At 31.5% G+C, this 19,222-nt stretch overlaps 1 protein-coding gene across 1 annotated transcript; it reads right to left on the bottom strand.

The window, feature by feature from the left end:
- Nucleotides 1-42: 42 nt before the first annotated feature.
- Nucleotides 43-19,127, bottom strand: LOC134687495 (ufm1-specific protease 1-like). The gene is made up of 5 exons (XM_063547853.1): nucleotides 18,991-19,127; nucleotides 3,851-4,051; nucleotides 2,901-3,003; nucleotides 1,524-1,594; nucleotides 43-858 (listed from the first exon to the last, which is right to left on the bottom strand). Exons 1-5 carry the CDS (start codon nucleotides 19,099-19,101, stop codon nucleotides 721-723), a joined length of 624 nt encoding a protein of 207 aa, XP_063403923.1. The 5' UTR covers nucleotides 19,102-19,127; the 3' UTR covers nucleotides 43-720.
- Between the last annotated feature and the right edge of the window lie 95 nt (nucleotides 19,128-19,222).

Here is a 19,222-nt window from a genome sequence, read left to right as displayed (position 1 = left end):
TTTTGTGGACGCAAAAATAAAAAAAACAACGTTACCCAGATAAACAAAGGAGGACACATTTAAGCGCCGACTTGAAATACTTAGTTTCTTGTTTTTCAAATTCCAATCGCCAAGTAGTTATATGTAAGAACTGGTTATTGTGTGCAACTATCATACATTTATCGTATACGTTATTAAATCGTATTGACTTGTACAAAGAAACTGCTGAAGATCATATTTACATAAACAGAAATAATTTCTGCTTGGATCGATGTTTCTCTCTGATGGTAGCACCAATCAATAGTCGGCACTTCTGTGTTGAAATGATTTATCATTGATATTAAATCATTGATCATTTAATTGTACATACACTTTTTATGAAACTTTTTCCAAATAATAATGATTCTTCTCCAGGAATAGATTACCATAATACAATCGAAATTTTGGGTTCTCAGTACTATTCGACTTTGTTTATAATCTTCGTTAAACGTTATGCGAGTATCGATGAGTCATTTTAGACTGCACCAGCTTCTGGTTAACACTATTTTAAACAAGTTCGCGTTTACTCCTATTTCTGAACGCGAAATACTTGTCTTTAGTATATACGTTTACGCATGAAAGGCCAAGTAGTTTGAATATACTGATAATATGGGATCATATGGGTTTGTATTTATTTTTATTTTATCTATTGATAGAATAGAAGAAAAAAAACATCGCAAGAAAACTGTGTCTACGTCATTGTTATGTATTACACTTAAGCTGTGGTAAACATAAATTGTAAAAGGAACTTTCTAAAAACGTGTCCATCGTCCTCCACTTAATAAGTCCTTCACCAATCATGTGATCTACTGCAGGATTTTTATCATAACAGTGTGGGTCCTAAAATACAAGATATAATTTATCAAGTAAATTTAAGTACTTTATATCCTATATCAATAGATAACTATCCTGTAATAACATAGCTGCCAAATTTGGAACATCCCCCTTCTTGGTTAAAGTGCAACAGCATTTTCAATGTTGATTTTTCGCGGCGGGTTTGTACTCTGGATTACTGTAATGTATGGTTATTTTCTTGTGGTGTACTGAGTTTAGCGAAAAGGTCATTTTCTTTTATATTATTTACACGATTCTTGTACTTATATTAATGTGCAGAAAAGAAGGTACATGTAGCTTAAATACCAGAAAATAATTTCTAGTGAAGAAAAAAAATACTGTTGATTTTTTTTTTAATCGAATAGATTTTGGCATGCGTTTGCAAAAGGCAGACCTCGCCGCAATATAGCCTTTTTGTGCTAATGTGGTGTAAAGCAACCAACAATCAGCAAAAGGCAGAGTAGCATCTTCCGCCTTTTTGTTTTACAGAAGTGCTACATACAGAATCCGTTGTTTTAAAAGTATAGTTAAATAAATTGTAGTTCACTATACAGAATCGAATTTTGTGGATATTGGAGCATACATAATGTCCCTAGAAATTGGAGGTTAAAATATTAAAAAAAAAAACATGAATTACTTAAAATTATGGTTAAATAAAAGTAAATACTTACCAAAATCAGAAGACTTTTAGGTTTGAAACAGACCCCAAGTATACATTTGGATGAATTATCTGTATCTCCACCTTAAAGTACAGAAATAAGAATTATTACATAAGATCATACGAAACGAATAAAGTCGAAATTAACTACAAAATACTTAACCACCGAATATCAATCGCTAAAACCATCGATTATATACTGGCCGATTCGTAACCTACTGTTTGTCACTTTGAAAACCCTGAAACTTCCAGTTTTTTTACAGTACTCCAATGTTGCAACGACATTCAAAAGTAAACATTGGTTTTCCCGTTTGAATGGTTTTATATTACTAATTTTCTAAAGCTTGCTGTTCGATGTGAGCCAAGGCTCCGTGTTGAAGGCAGTACCTTGACCTATAATGGTTTACTTTTATAAGTTGTAATTTAGATGGAGAGTTATCTCATTGGCACTCCTACTACATCTTCCTATATCTATATATAAACAAGACTTTAAAGATGGTGCCGTTACACATAATAATATCAGTAACCAGTATATTTTGATACAGAGGTGATACACAAAAGATAGGCCTCCGGGTGCGGGAATTTCTCGCTAAATTAAAGACCTGTTGATGACCTTCTGCTGTCGTTTTTTCTATGGTCGGGTTGTGGTCTCTTTGACACATTCCCCATTTCCATTCTCAATTTTACATTTCAAATGTAACATCATTCCTAATATAATTCAGTAAATTGTACCAAAGCTTTCGTATCTATCGGGCAGGGCTCAATGCCGATGTAAAAAATAAACCATTTTAACTTGTATGGTTGATATCGTTTGACATATTGATAATCATAATGACCAGTTTTGAACACAAACGATTATATCGTTATGAAAATAAGAAGATGTAGTATGATTGCAAATGAGACCAACTCTCCACCAGAGACCTAATGACGTAGAATTTGATAACTACAGTACATGTCATCGTATGGCCTTCAACAATGAGTAAATTAGCAAAACCAGTTGCGTTTAGCAAGCTGTAAAAGGCCCCGAAATGACAAAGGTATAACAATTAAAACGAGATAACCTACCGGCCTGACTTATGTACAAATTTAAACAATAAAAACAAAAAGTAATATGATATACATCAACACACGAATATTGAAGAGCACAGGTTTTGTAGTGATAAAACTTTGCTTAGTGCTGGGAGTACAAAAATCATGCTCGAAACATGAAATCCAACATTTTGATTTTTTGATTTTGGAGTACGAGAAAAAAAAAACTGACTCGACAGTTTTATGACTTCAAGGCCACATGTAGTATAAACCTGAGAGTACTCAAAGTTGTTGGTATACGATTTTGTTTTTAAAGTGTTATACATAATTCGTACAAATATCTTATATGGAAATACTATACCCATCATTATAGGAGAACCAAACACATTGAAGTGACTTTCAAGTGCTACCAAATGGTCTTCTAATTCTATTCCAGATCGTATATGCACAATTTTACATGGTACCTAAAATGTACAATATGTTATGTTTCACAACTTCAAAATGTCATGACTAATTTGAATAATAAATTTGCTTATAACCTTTGCAAGCACAGTGCTAGCTCTACCGCATATCCTGCTGCATCGACAGTATACAAACAATTTCTCGATAAAAACGCACAAATATATACACAATCTATGCATTCCAACTAATTTTTCCCAAAAAAGAAGTATATCAAAATAATGTTATACAAAACTAACATTTTGTAGTAAAATAAACGAATGAAAATTCAAACAACACTATTTTCTTTCTTCTACTTCGTTTTGAATATGATAAAGGTATTACGATTTTTTTTTCGTTTTTGTGCTTTTTTCTTCAGTTTACCAGTGACATAGAAAACAACAACAAACGAAACTATAACTGAGAAAACATTGACAAGTCATGTCTAAATTATACAATATTTCCAACGAAAATATATGGAATCAAACCGTTTGTTGCTTCAACTCATCAGCATTTAATATATTTAACTCTTAGTAAAGACATTTACAGTTATTTTAATACAAAATAAACAAGAAATATAATATCTTATTTCAAATAACAAAGAACAACCCTAAAAGATTAAAACAAACAGAGAGACCTTAAAAACTTGGATATGGTTTCTTTAAGAATGCATAAAAAATAAATTCAGTGGAAAGTTTTGGAATATATAAAAAAAACTAGCAAACGTAAGCGCCAAAGGCATGATTTCTCACATTTTTTTCCATAGCAAAATAGAATAACTGTAACACGTAGAACCAAACACACTGGAAGCGTTCACAGTTTAGACACGATTTTTTTTATAAGAATCCATAATATATATATATATATACGTACATTGAAAAAGAATTCAATGCATATTGAAACTTCAAAGCTTCCAATCCATTCACGAGAACCATCAAAATTCTTTGGTTTATCTCCCATCTCAACTAGAGCTTTCTGAATCTCGCTGATTGTCGGCACATCCCGCGTGGCTTTTTGTTGAAATTTTACCCAGGAGCACAAAGTCTGCAATGTTCTGTATCCGCATCCCCATCCCTAAAATGAGCAATGTTCATGGTGATTAGATCCTTCGACTATGGAAAGCCGTGCAGATCGTATACCAATTATCTATAACTAGCTGTGTTCTACCGTAAATGATGCCGATGTTCAAAAGTTGTGATACATTTGATCAAATCTGTTGGAGGTTTTTTTTAATCCAAAAACGAACTTTTCATTCTCAATTTCATTAATTGGTTTATCTGATTTTCTCGCTGTGTCGAGACCCATTGGTGGCCTTATGCTGTTTTCTGCTCTTTGGTCGTTTTGTGTCTCTTTGACATATTCCCGATTTCAATTATCAATATTATGAAATAAATATAAGCGGAAAACCTAGTACTTCGAAGAAGATAACATATTTAAAACAAGTTGCTTTCTTTAAAAAAAGAAAAGCAATACATGAACCTAAGACCGCTGACTGCCGGGTCACCAAAAGATTGTTGCTGAATTTGTGTTTGCTTTTTGCCTTTTATGGCTGACTATGCGGTATGGGCTTTGCTCATTGATGAAGGCCGTACGGTGACCTATAGTTGTTAATGTTTGTGTCATTTTGGTCTTTTGTGGATAGTTGTCTCATTGGCAATCATACCACATCTTCTTTTTTTATATTTTGAATTAAAATAATTGACTGTGAATATAAGAAGCCAGCTAAAAGTATATATTTCCTCTTCTATTTGAATAGTTATTTTAAAGCTCGACTATTTTATTTATTACCTGGGAATGTACATATTTTTTCCGATTATAACCCTTTGGCAAATCCTAATTTCTACTAACCGGATGACTTATGCAAATTGCACAAACCTACCCAGTTTGCTTTGTAATATGGAATTCTGGATGCATTTATCTTATCTTTTATATCTTTATATTTTGTTTCCTACATGAATGACTTTATATTCTCAACTCGTATTTGAAGCTGTCTTTACTCATAGTAGATGTTGTATGCGGTGAAACTTGTGGCATGCACTTGATTGAGACCTCTTATGAAAATACCGTGGCTTATTTTGGTATTATAAAATCACAAATTTTAAGGATTTCCTGATTTTACTTTAATCAATTCAAACATTCTTCAGGGAAACTTAGTTTTGCCGAAGAATTTTTAATTCAGAAGTTTATGAATACCTGTACACACTTTCAAAATAACTAATTTATATAAAAAGGTATGAAGACATAAAAAGATACCAGAATCAAAATGATGTACGCCAGACTCGAGTTCAGTAGATACAAAAAAAGCATCAGTGAGGCTCGAATGAAAAAAGTTAAAAGGCTAAATACATTACAAAGTTAAGGAATCTATTCCTTGGGTAGACAATCCTTAGCTTTTCGAAAAGGTCAAAGTTAATAATAGGACAGTGACTCAAAAAAGAAACAAAAGAGAAACAACCTGTGGTCAGAATACCGTTAGAAATGAAGACCGTTTTGAAAGTCACATGTGAAGCTCTTTCTGCCGTGTCCTGAATTTAGATAACAAAAACGAAAATAAGCTTTCACGAGTGAATTTAATAGTATTGCATGCAAGTAGTATCTTAGCGCACGAAATAGTAAATAGAAAGCATCTCATTGATACTCAGAAAAAGAATACGCATTTGCATCATCACATATCTTAATCTAATAGTTGAATTCGAATGTCAAACAGCCTACAAATATTGTGACTCCTGATTCATTGACATTTTATCCGGATTTTTTGAGAACGCAAACTGATAGTGTGCTTTTGAAATACGATATATAATGTAAATGAATCAAGAGGTGTAGAATAGTTGGTCAACACAATGAATACAATTTTCAAAACCGTACCATATATAGTAAAAATATGTAGATGCTATACGGTTAAACTATTAAAACAAACAAACAAAAAATGAATTTAAATTTTATAAAAAACTAACGTTCCCTGTTAGTATTTTTTTCAATTTTTTTTGAATATATATAATATCAATAAACAAGAACGTCAAGTATTTACGTTCATTTATCGATATAATCTACTTTTAAATTCTAACAATCCAATACAAAATATAAGCAGAGACTTCTATCTATGAGGGGGAGGACAGGGAGAAAGGGAGTAGGAGAAAGGAGAAAGGGGGTGGGAGAAAGGAGAAAGGGGGTAGGAGAAAGGAGAGGAAGGCTGGGAGAAAGGAGAAAAAGTTGGAGAAAAAAATAAAATATGAAAAAATAAAATATCTCTCTTTTTTCCGGTAAATTAAAAAAAATAAAATAAGGAGAAAAGGGGTAGGAGAAAGGAGAAGAGGGTGGGAGAGGGGAGAAGGGTACCCCCTGTCCTCCCCCTCATCTATACTAAAACGGTATAAAATAATCAACATTATGGTTGTAATTAAATTTTGTTGTGATTGTTGTAAAGTTATATGAGTTGCAAGGATTTAAAATCATGCTTTATGAATTGAAAACACACAAGTATTTTAAGTTATTCACGACTGTTTAAAATTTAAATATTTACTTAATTTATCTTACTTTCCGTTTTATGGATATAATAATTCTTTATTCCGTAAGCAAATATACAGCTCATAGGATTAAAAACATACACAAATTATACAGTTTACATAAACATATACATAAACATATACAGCAATAATATATAGCGGAGTTTGGCATATAATTTACATTGGTAATAAAGGTACAAAACAAAAATCAAGTATTACGAATTTTCTCTGCCTCGTACAGATATTTACCCAGATTATTTAATTCTTTAATATTTCTTACAGATAGTAATTGAACTAATTTGAAGGTAGATGGGTTTCTGTAATAATATATCTTAATATATTTACTTCTGACATTTACATATTTATCACACTCTAATATAAAATGATATTCGTCTTCGATGACTTTCTTATTACACATATTACAAACACGCTCATATCTGGAAATATTAAAGTATCTTCCAGTTTCTACATTAAGTGAATGTGAATTTATTCTATATTTAGTTACATATGACTGATATAAACTGTTCAATGGTCGATTCAAATAAAATTGCAAAGTATGTCCATCATGTATATATTGATATAAATAACATTTTGAGGTGTTTTCAAAAAATGACAAGGCTTCGGCTAAATAATTATCAACAATTCTTTTTTTAAATTCATGCAAAAATAATTGACTATTTCCAACACTTTGTGCTAACACAGAAACAGAGCTACAAACATTACTTGATGCATTAGATTTATGGTGTACCGATAACAAGATGACAATAAACGATAACAAGTCAAATATAGTTCACTTTCGACCAAATTCGTTCCCGTCAAACAACCTTTCATTGCGGAAACCACATTTTACAGACAGTAGAACGTTACACATATTTAGGCTTAGTTTTTACAGAACACTTGGACTATAACGTCATGGCAAAGTATATTGCAGCAGCAGCTAGTCGAGCACTTGGACTTGTAATATCGAAATACAAGGGACTAGGAGGTTTACCTTTTGGAACTTTTACAAAGCTGTACGACTCTATGGTTTGGAGTACTATTAGTTACGGTGCTGCAGTATGGGGAGATAAGTCATTCTCGTGTATAAATGCCGTTCAAAACAAAGCCATTCGTTTTTTCATGGGAGTTGGTCGTTATACCCCAAACGTTGCAGTAAATGGAGATTCGGGATGGACACCACCGTCTGTGAAACAATGGCGGGTAATCATAAACTATTGGAATCGGTTACGATATATGGATGAAAATAGAATAAATAAGAAAATAGACATTTGGGCAGAGCAGAATTTCAGGCGTCATCGAGTGTGCAAAAACTCAAACTTTAGAATTTATAGTCTTTTCGAATCATGTGGTATAGCGAACTGGTTTGATGACACTGATATTGATAAGCAGCAAGTTAACATTGCAATACACGTAAAACTTATGTCTGACTTTAAACAGAAATGGAATGAAGATCTGCATAAAGACACTTCTAGACGAAATGGACCAGGAGGTAACAAACTACGTACATATAGAACATTTAAACAGGATGTATATACAGAACTTTACCTAGATAAGCTTATTATACCTTCACACAGAAGAGCTTACTCTCAGTTTCGCTGTGGTGTTGCCCCAATACGTGTAGAGACAGGACGCTACGAGAGTCTTCCAGTAGATCAAAGAACTTGTTTTGTTTGTGACAATAAAATTGAAAACGAGGAGCATGTATTGACTGAATGTCCGTTATACGACGATTTAAGAGACGAACTGTATAAGATTTTAAACTTTGAATACGAACATTTTAGTCTATTGCCGAATTTTTTGAAACTTTCATTTATTTTAGCGAGTGATAATATTAATGTGATACAAAAAAGTGCCAAAACCTGCAAGCTTATTTTAGACCGTAGAAGACGTTTTTTATACCGATAATTGATGTAAATATGTTTTATCATTTAACTTTTGTTTTATAATTGCTTTTTGAAAATTTGTAAATACTAGTTCCTTTTAATCCGTCTCTCATAATTCTTTTAGAATGGCATTAATAATTTTAAAAAGGTTTACTTTTATAATGTGAAATGTTTATACTGTATTATTGATGGTGAGACGTTAATAAAATATTATTGTTGTTGTATTGCTAACCATATATCATTAAATCCATACCTGTTTAGTATGTCTCTTATTTTACAACTCCAATTGAGTTTATCATTCGGTTTAACAAAACTAGATTCGTACATATCTTCATAAATACTATTCAATATACAATTATTAGATTCTAATAGCTTCAACCAATAACGTACCATTCTTACATATCTATTAACATACAATGGTAAACGCCCAAGTTCAAAATACACCATATGGTTCACAGTCGTTTTTCTCACTTTCAAAATTCTTTTTAAATAATACAAATAAAGCGTTTCTATATCAGCTCCCTTATGGAAACCCCATAATTCACAATACTTGTTACATATGTATCAAAAAGGGACATCAAAGTCTCAGTGTTATAACAATCATCATAAATCTTACTCAATAAACAAAATGTAGCCTTTCTACCCTGTTCAGATAGTGTTTTCTGTGTTACAGTAAAAGTACCGTTATAGTTTAATAACAAACCAAGATATACAAACTGATCACACATTTCTATCATTTTACCATTCAAATACCATTTTTCGTTCTCTTTCAGTACACCTTTGTTACGAAAAACAACTATTTTGGTTTTTCTTAAATTAATATCAAGACCATTCTTGTATGAACTATCATATACAGTGACTATCATTTTTTGTAAATCAGAAATACTTTCGCTGAAGAGAACTGTATCATCAGCATACATAAAAAGATAAAGATTTAACAATTTTACTTCATATGGTTCTATTCCTTGTTTAATTAACTCAATTTCTATGTCATTTACATAAATTGCATATAAAAATGGAGATAATGATTCGCCTTGCATTAGGCCAACATTACAATGAAAGAAATCTGAAAATTCACCATCTAATTTAACACAAGTTTTTAACTTAGAATACATTGATTTAATAAGATTCAGTAAATTTCCACTAATACCGCATTTTAACATTTTTTGCCATAAAACATAATGTGACACACTGTCGAAAGCTTTGACAAAATCAATGAAACAACAATAGAGACGCTTTCCTTTACGTTAACTTTTTGATACAATAGAATGAAGGGCAAAAATCGCGTCGTGTGTACCATATCCAGGGACAAATCCAAATTGCGCATCAGTCAATATACTGTATTCTTTGCACCACTTCAATAGTCTTGTATTAATGACAGAAGTAAACAATTTCCCAACATGAGACACAAGCGAAATTCCTCTGTAATTTCCTGTATCATCAACTTGACCTTTTTTAAATAGCGGAACTAAAACACTCTTGACCCATATTTCTGGAAACCAACCGGTAATAAGTATTACGTTAAAAAGTTTACATAACAATGGCAGTAGGACTAATTTACATTCCTTCAAAAATTCATTTAATAGATTGTCATAGCCTGTTGCTTTTTCAGTTTTCAATTTTTTAACGCAAACATCAATTTCTTGCTCCGTAAAAGGTCGGTCCAATTCTTCGTAAATGACTTCATTGTTGACTTCTTCTTCCGGTCCGTCGTCAATTTCTTCTTTAGAAACTAAGTTTTTAAAATGAGTCACAAAATCGTTTAATTTTATGTTACTTTGTTTGGCCTTTTTTCGTTTCCTGAATTTTCGATAAAAGTACTTTGGATTCGTTTTTCTCATAGAACTCAACATGTTTCCTCTCTGTTTTTTATATCGTCTTTTTAAACTATTCTCACTTCGTTTAAATCTTTGTTTAGAAAGACATACTCTTATACCAGAAGATTTACATAAGTTCAAAATTTTACGACCAAACGAATTAGCCGGCTTTATGTCCTCTGTTGTTCTTTTACTTGGTAGATCAGGTTCATAATTAAGTACATCAGTTTTATTGCAATTAAATACATTTAAATTGTCTTGCATTATGAAGTCATTTTCTAAACCTATTCTTCCGTTGAGATCACCAATCACTGCGATGTTACCCAATAAACTATAATGTTCTATTTGTTCCTGCAAAACTTCAAAGACATCTAAGTCATACTTTCGGTAAAACACATTATTATCAGGGGGCATATATATAGCACACATATACAAATCTTTACTATCAAACATAATAACATTGCTAATTTTTAACCATATCATACTATTAGCACAACAATTCAATACTTCAATATACGGATTTAACCACTTTCTATAGAAAACAATAACTCCTCCTCCGTTGCACTTTTCCCTATAAACAAACTTTTTATCATAACCATTTAATTCGAATTCCGTCGGGCATTTGACCCAGCACTCATTTAAGCATACAATATCACAATTTGTTATTTCCATTAAAAATTCTTTATCTTTCAGTTTCCGCAACAGACCTTTAGATATATTCCATGAGCACACATTTAATGAACATTTATTACATTTATCACTTTCAACAGTAGTACAGCCATTCTCCGCAAACTCCTATTCCTGCCACAACTTTCCTTCAACGAACAATTTATCTCCTACTAGATATGCCTCTTTATTTTCTTTACGTTTTTCTTTCATCACTGGTATCAATTTTTTTCGTTTTAATAAAACCTCTGTCGGGTACTGAGGACTAATCCCAAATTTTGTCTGTCTTAAGCGACCCGAAGCTTTTCGTACCGTTTCTCGATCACCGAATTCAGCAAACTTTACCACTATTGGTCTCGGTTTTTCGGCATTTGTCTTTTTCCTACCAAGTCTATAGGCTTTTTCGAGTTTTATGTGCGTTGTAGCGTCTTTAATGTTCAACCTTTGCTCGAGAAAATCTGTAATGATGTTGATGCAATTTTCCGGTACTTTTTTCCCGCCGCATTCGCCTCCTCGTGATCACCCTGTGCCCCGTTTATTCCGGTATCCATTTCAGTAACTTCAATTTGTTCATCGATAGCAAAGAACAGAAGGTTATTGCTAAAGTTTTGTTTTTCAACGTCGACAAGTCTATTTTTCACATTTAAATTTACTGTTTTTGAGGTTTCTATGCTTTCAGACACCTTTTCAAGTTTCTTTTTAATAGCTTGGTGTTCATCCTTTATATCGGACATGAATTGGGCACTATGTTCAAGCGTGCTTATTCTGTCTTTGCAGGCTTTCATATCAACATCAACAGCACTAAATTTCGATTCGTATTTGTTTAATCGCTCTTCAATAGAGTCTAACTTGTTTAGTTTTGTTTCCATCGAATCAACTTTTTTACATAGTTCACTAAGTATCCTCTCAATTCCGTGTGTTGCTATATGAGGCGGTAGGGGTGGGGGTGGCGGTGGTGGACTGGGGATATATCACAATACAAAAAAATAAATCATAATTACTCATCAAACCTAAATACTAAAATAGTATGAAATAATTAACGTAGAAGTATAATGATTAATTGTTCATAAACATTTTTTTGTAGGATGCAAGAATTTTTATGTTTCCTTTTCAAATGATTATTTAAAAATACCAAAGCAGAGTATCTTGTAATATAAAATACTTATTTCTTAATTGCAACTCTGAAAATAATCTAATTTTAATCATTATAAGTTTCTTCAGAAACATAAATACAGTATATATTTTGTATATATATTTCTAATTTCTTTGATTCCGATTGAATTAATTACTTTTGAAAAGAATATTATCTTTCTGTTTTTCGATCAAATATCAATATTTTAACCAAATTCTTATCTCCCGTAAGTCTATGATAAAATACACACTCAGTATCCCATGGTTAAATCTTCCAACATAATTAATTCATATGTTATCGAGACAACATACAGTACCACGTTATAATTGACCCAGATACATACAGTGTACAATGTTCGTTTTAAAACAAATATAATTGCGTCGTCAAGGGTCATCAAGGGACCATATCAAAGACGTAGATAACAACCTGTTAAGGCCTGTATAAATGACCGAAAACTTTCGAGACGTTCCGAGAATTTTATTCTGACTTCCGGCCGAGAGATATCGAGTGGCCCATAGACACATCCAAAACTCACCAATATATAAGCATGAACCCCTCAGGGGGTTCATGCAAAAAAAAAAAAACCAACAACAAACATCACATTATAAGTGTATGTGTCCGAAGCGCTTTTCTGGATTTATCTTCATGGGGAACGCCCAATACCGAATATTTGAAGCCTATGCATTTAAAAGAATCAAACCAGTTAAAGAGCTATTTCTCCACCAAGGAACACCTTTTAAACAATTCAAAATTCTATTCAGGATCAGGTTTTAAACGATATAACTTTTTGCAAAGAACAATAATTACAACAGACTACTTTAAATATAATCTAATTACTCCAATTTCGTTATACTTTATACGAAGTACAACGAAATGAGAATTCTGTATTTATATATGTATATCTATAATACTAAAATTACGAGGTCCAATTTGTCGGCCGTCATCACGTGAAAACGACGAATCAAAGAATTCAACTTTATATATAACTAATATAGTACAAAGGTGTAGATTGAAAATTACACCGCTCCAGGCCCTTTCGTTTTCCAGGTAATTAATATTGCCAATAATTAAGAAGTTCCGTGTCGAGTCCGATACCGATACCGATACCACTTTTTTAAAATCTGGTAAGAAAAGGTAAAATTTCATGTGGGAATAGGAGGAAAACTTGTGCAAACAAAGGATTATACTGTACAAACATTTTTTAATCGGCCGTTAATTGACCAGTGTTTTTTTTATTAGAACAGGTTAAAAAGTTATTTTTGCATCTGTATGAATTCTGTTGTTTTTTAAACAAATTAAATATGAAAGAAATAAAAATAAATATAAGTAAATTATTTTATTACTTTTATAACACAAATTCAACTGTAGATTTAAGGAAGCATAATATAACACAAATTGTACAACAGCACTAAATCAAATCACACATTGTAGCACAAACTTTAGACAATCACTGTTTACAAGTCTATTAAAGTTTGTCAATAATCTATTCCACGTAAAGGAGGTGGGAGGCTGCATCACCAAATTCTACTCTTGTGACTTCTTGGTTGCGGTGTCTAATCTTAAGTTTGTCTAATTTGTGGTTGATTTCTACATACTTCTTTTTGGCGGCCACTCTCTTCCCACCGGCTGCATACTGGATCATGGCAAGTTAGGGCGTTGAAGGCTTCCTCATGGTTCAGAAGTTGAAAGATGTTCGGATGTGGATGCCTGACATAGTTTCTTCAGGTTGTTGTCCCATCCACTAGATGATGTGTTGTCCTTGGTCCTTGTGTTGAGTAGTGGTCCAAAAGGTGACTGATCTGTTCAACCCAGTATGTTGTTACATAGTCTGTAAAGGCTATGTAGTTGATGTTGGTATCAATCTGATCTATGTCTGTTAGGGCATTAAACCTCAAATTGTCAACCTCAACAAAGGGTATTCGTGGAAGTACAGCGGCACGGCGTACTAGTTGATGAATATTGTTTCCACCCATTATTTTATATCTTTGATTATTGGTCCAAGTAATTATACTTTTAGAGTAATACTTTTATTCCACATCTTAAGTTTATACTTTGTTATAATAATTTTATTATTTATTTATTTAAATCATGATTTTTTTGTACAACAGACTTTTTTTTTTTTAATAAATCTGACTCCCAATCTTTTCAACATAACTTTTCTTTATTTCTAAGTACACAATCATATTTTTTTTTTAAATAAATCTAACCCCAATCTATTTATCATAATTTTTCTTTATTTTTAAATACAAATTCAATTTTTTCTTAATAAATCTAACCCCTATCTATTTATCATAATTTCATATGTTTTCTTTATTTCTAAGTATTTCTTTGATGAAAAAGAAACTGACTATATAAATAAACAAAATATTGTACCAAGTATGTTATAGTTGCTTTTTTAAAAAATGCAGGTAAATCTTAGGTGAAATTCTAATTAACCTTGATTGTTATAAAAACAATTTATTTATCAAAACATCTATTGTTGTTTGGAAGTGGGAATAGAAGGAATAGTAAAACTCAAATAAGTCACAAGTCGATTTAGACCAGATGTATTGTGAATTTGTTAAAGTGGTTAAATCAGAGATGTCAAGTAAACTTTCATGTAAAACATATATAACGGATGGATTTAATAACAAACGCCGTAGATGCAAAAAACCATGGTGGAATGAAGAACTAACCGTTTTATGGAATTGTGTTTGTAGTGCAGAAAAAATATGGATTAAAGCAACCTGTAATAAAAGTACGTTACGTCATAATTATGTCCAAAAGAGGAAACATTTCGATAAAGCGTGTCAACGTGCCAAACGCCAATACTGGTATAGTATGCAAGATGAACTAAAGAATTTAGAAGATAACCCAAAAGAATTTTGGAGGAAAATCGGGAAAATTGGAGTAGGAAACAACAGGCAAAGTATTCCAATGGAAGTGAAAATGGAAGATAATTCAATATGTACCGATCCGAAAATTGTTTTAGATAAATGGAAATGTGATTTTTCAAATATGTTGAATTCTGGAAATTTATATGAAACTACCGAAAAAGATGTTAACAGTTGCATAATAACCGATGATATTCTTGATAGTGAAATAACCAATGAAGAAGTTGTCAAAATTTTAAAATTGTCAAAAGCGGGAAAATCTCCTGGTTGTGATGAAATTCCGATGGAGATGTATAAGAATCAGACAGCTATAAACGCCCTTACTCAAGTGTTCAACATTTGTTATAATACAGGAATGATACCGGAGCTATGGAGTAGAGGAATAATCACCCCGATACCGAAGAGTTCGACTTCCGACCCTCGGGACCCGATGTCTTACAGAGGAATAACACTGGCGCCAACTTCATATAAACTGTATTGCGGAGTACTGAATTCAAGATTAACTGTAAAGCTTGATGATCTAAATTTTATACATGATGAACAAAATGGTTTTAGATCTAATCGTAATACTATTGATCATTTGTCAACAATTACAACTATTATTGAAACAAGAAAAATGTGTAAAATGTCAACTTTTGCAGCTTTTATTGACTTCAAAAAAGCATATGATACTGTAAACAGATTTTTATTATTTTGTAAACTTGAGTCAATAGGAATTAGTAGTAAAATGTTGAATGCTTTAAAATCTTTATATCATAAAGTACAGTCATGTGTTAAAGTTAATGGGAATTTAACCCAATGGTTTGATGTTCAATGTGGTTTAAAACAAGGGTGTGTGTTATCGCCCATTTTATTCAATATTTTTATTAATAATTTAGTAAATGAGGTTAAAAGTTTGAATGTTGGTATTCCGATAGAGGAAGAGAAAATATGTATTTTGCTCTATGCTGATGATATTGTTTTACTTGCTGAAAATGAATCAGACTTACAGATGCTCTTAAATGTTTTACATATGTGGTGTCATACAAATGATATTAGTGTTAATTTGAGTAAATCTAAGATTATTCATTTTAGACCACCTTCTTTTCCAAGGTCTATTTATACATTTATGCTGGGTAATGATAATATTGAAATTGTAATACAATATACTTACCTTGGTTTACATCTTACAGAATTTTTAAATTATGATTTAATGGCAAAAGCTATTGCCAAGTCGGCAAGTAGAGCTCTTGGGTTATTGATTGCAAAATGTAAATCAAATGGTGGTTTTTGTTACTCTACTTATACAAAGCTTTTTGACACACTTGTATGGTCAGTCATCGATTATGGTGCTTCAATATGGGGAACAAGAGAATTCTCTTGCATAAATGCTGTTAAAAACAGAGCGATGAGATTTTTTATGGGTGTAGGAAAGTATACACCAAACTTATCTCTGTATGGTGATATGGGCTGGATTCCATGCAATGTAAAGCAATGGACAGCTGTTTTTAGATTATGGTCCAGATTTTGTAAAATGGACAATGATAGATTGAATAAAAGAGTATTTATATGGTCATATAATTATGGAAATAAGCCAATTAAAAACTGGTGCTTCAGAGTGATGACTAAGTTTAAAGAGTATAATCTTGAACCATATTGTAACTGTGATATATTGTTAACTAAAAATGTAATTAAGGATATAGAATGCTTAGCTATTGATTTATATAAAACTGAATGGCATAATAAGTTGGTTTCGAATGAATATGCCAAACTTCGTACTTATAAATTATTTAAAACAGAATTTAAGGTAGAAAATTACATTTGTAAAACTATTGCAGGGAAATATAGAAGTGCTTTTGCAAAATTTCGTTGTGGTGTTGCGCCCCTAAAAATTGAAACGGGCCGGTATCAGAACTTACCTATTAATGAACGAATATGTTTTAGTTGTAATGAAACCATAGAAGATGAGAAACATGTAATTTTGAAATGTCCACTATATGCAGATTTTCGTGCTGTGTTGTTTAGTCATGCTAATTCTTTTTGTCATGATTTTAATAGTATGTCAGATGATGATAAATTTGTATTTTTATTTAGTGATGAAAATGTTTATTTTTACACTGCCAAAATCTGCTATGATATTTTACTGAAAAGAAAATGTTTATTATATTCTTAAAATTTGTTTACTTTTAAACTGTTTTATGTTATTCTTAACATTTGTATACTTTTAATTTGTTTTATGTTTTATGTATGTAAATATATATATGTAAATGTATATACCTTTTTTTATAGTCTCTCATAACTCTTTTTAGAGTGGCTCTTGTTTTATATTGTAATATTTAAATTGTAATATTATGTAAATGTTTTAGAAGAGGTGAGACTCAAATAAAATATTGTCTTGTCTTGTCTTGTCTAGTATTTTTAAAAAGTGGGAATAGGAGGAAGACACCGATACCAATAGTATATTCAACTGTTACCGATTACCTTATCTATACGGGCAGAATCAATTTGCGCCATTTGCAGTTTTGAAAAGGTATTAATTACGCCATTCTATTTTATTTTGATGGTATTAATTGCGCCAATAAATGAAATGAAATTGCGCCACATTTACCTGTTAATATTTTTTTTAGCTATATCATACCTGTACATGTTTTACCTATATCAAGACAAGAAAAATACTTTATTAAAGTCTCGCCACTTGTTACATATAAAATATACAGCTTTTTAAAACAAACACAAGTTAACAACAAGAAGAGTTTTGAGAGACTATAAAACATTTTTTTCTTAAAATTATAATGCAAATACAAGTCAACTATCACGAGTATAAAATACATTTTCGCGTTCTTAAAATTTCATAGCAGATTTTGGAAGCATAAAATATTTTTTCCATTACTCAGTGTCCAGAAATTAGAACGTCAAATTTTGAGAACAGCGTGTAAAAGAAAAGCAACCAATGTGTTGTCAGAGCGACCTTCAAAAATAATAAATTCAGAGATCTTCAAAATTGAAGAAGAAAATTTTGAAAAGAAAGATTTAAAATATGTGTGTTAGTTAATCATTTAGCTGTTATATATAAATAAAAATATATAAAATTGGCGCAATTAGATGATTATTTTATTGGCGCAAATGATACCTATAGTTTTGAAAATAAGGTGGCGCAATTAAGTTGTGGCGCAAATGAGTTACTTTTTGGCGCAAAAAGATATCGCCCATCTATACGTTCCGCATCTGACAGGCGCACCACCAAACGGTGTATTCAGGATTAATATGCTATATAGTATTACACGGGTCATAATCACAGGGTTGACACTACTTAATTGTCAAATTGTTACCTATTGTAGTATTTTAATCAGTAAGACTTTCTAAGATACCAATACGAATACTAAAAATCTGGACTAAAAATAAGGCGTATAGGTACAGTTTTCAATTTGTTAACGGACATGACGTAAAACAGCGAATCAAAGAATTCAACTTTATTTATAACTAATATAGGACAATGCTGTTGATTAAAAAATACTCCATTCCAGGACCTTTTGTTAAATTCCAAATAATTAATATTACCAATAATTGATATGTGCCAGTTCGACGGGTTCAGACAGAAAGATTTGAAAGCAGAGAAAACTGTGTATCTTATAATCGCCATGACTTTATCAAATGACAATGCTAATACTAAAATAAGGCTTGCGCATAGTTATATACTTTAATTTAGTCACGGACCCGCGATATCACGGGTGTGTTCTAGTAACTATAAAATGTTAAGGTCAAAGTAACATATTCTTTGTTTTGCTCTGAAAGATATTTGCTGGTCTGAAGTAAAAAAAAATAATCTGACCTAAATATTTCAGAAAATTAATAAAAATAGGATTTTTAAAATTGCATTAGAATTCAAAGTTGTAAGCCTTTGAAGATTTTTCAATCAAAACAACAACTGTTACAAACAATATATTCCGTTAATATGCATGTTGCTACAGATGCATAACTTTTGTTCCAGCGGTGACGTCAAATGTGAATCTTTTTAAACATGTTGTGATCACTTGCAGAGCACTTTATCGGTTACCTTAATGGCTTGCCATACTTTTTTTTAATCAAAATGAAATTACATACTTTCAGTTACGGAGTTAGGAAAAATATAACTTGCCACTGTATAATATCTTTGTACAAACCTGATCTTGAATGTCATCACAACCATAATGATAGTAAAGATAATCCTCTTTAACAGTTACATAATGTGGTCCAGGTGGATTAACTGACAAGTGAATATTTCGATGGAGCATTGAACTTCAAGTCAAAGGGAGATAAATCTGATTGTTTTTGTAATACGAGTGATCATGCATAGATCTACATATGTCAAAATACCTGTTGTTCAGATATTCAAAAAGTGTCTTTAGTTCTATA

This window comes from Mytilus trossulus, chromosome 10 (assembly GCF_036588685.1).
Source record: "Mytilus trossulus isolate FHL-02 chromosome 10, PNRI_Mtr1.1.1.hap1, whole genome shotgun sequence".
Classification (NCBI taxonomy): domain Eukaryota; kingdom Metazoa; phylum Mollusca; class Bivalvia; order Mytilida; family Mytilidae; genus Mytilus; species Mytilus trossulus.
The sequence above is the reverse complement of the archived record's forward strand: the minus strand, read 5'-3'. Positions and strand labels throughout refer to the sequence as shown.

Coding starts and splice junctions, on each gene's coding strand:
- LOC134687495 (XM_063547853.1), bottom strand. CDS start 19,101: ATGCTCCATCGAAATATTCACTTGTCAGTTAATCCACCTGGACCACAT. Junction 1,595..2,900: donor TGGTTCTCCTATAATGATGG/GTATAGTATTTC, acceptor CTGTACTTTAAG/GTGGAGATACAGATAATTCA. Junction 859..1,523: donor CTAAAAGTCTTCTGATTTTG/GTAAGTATTTAC, acceptor CTTGTATTTTAG/GACCCACACTGTTATGATAA.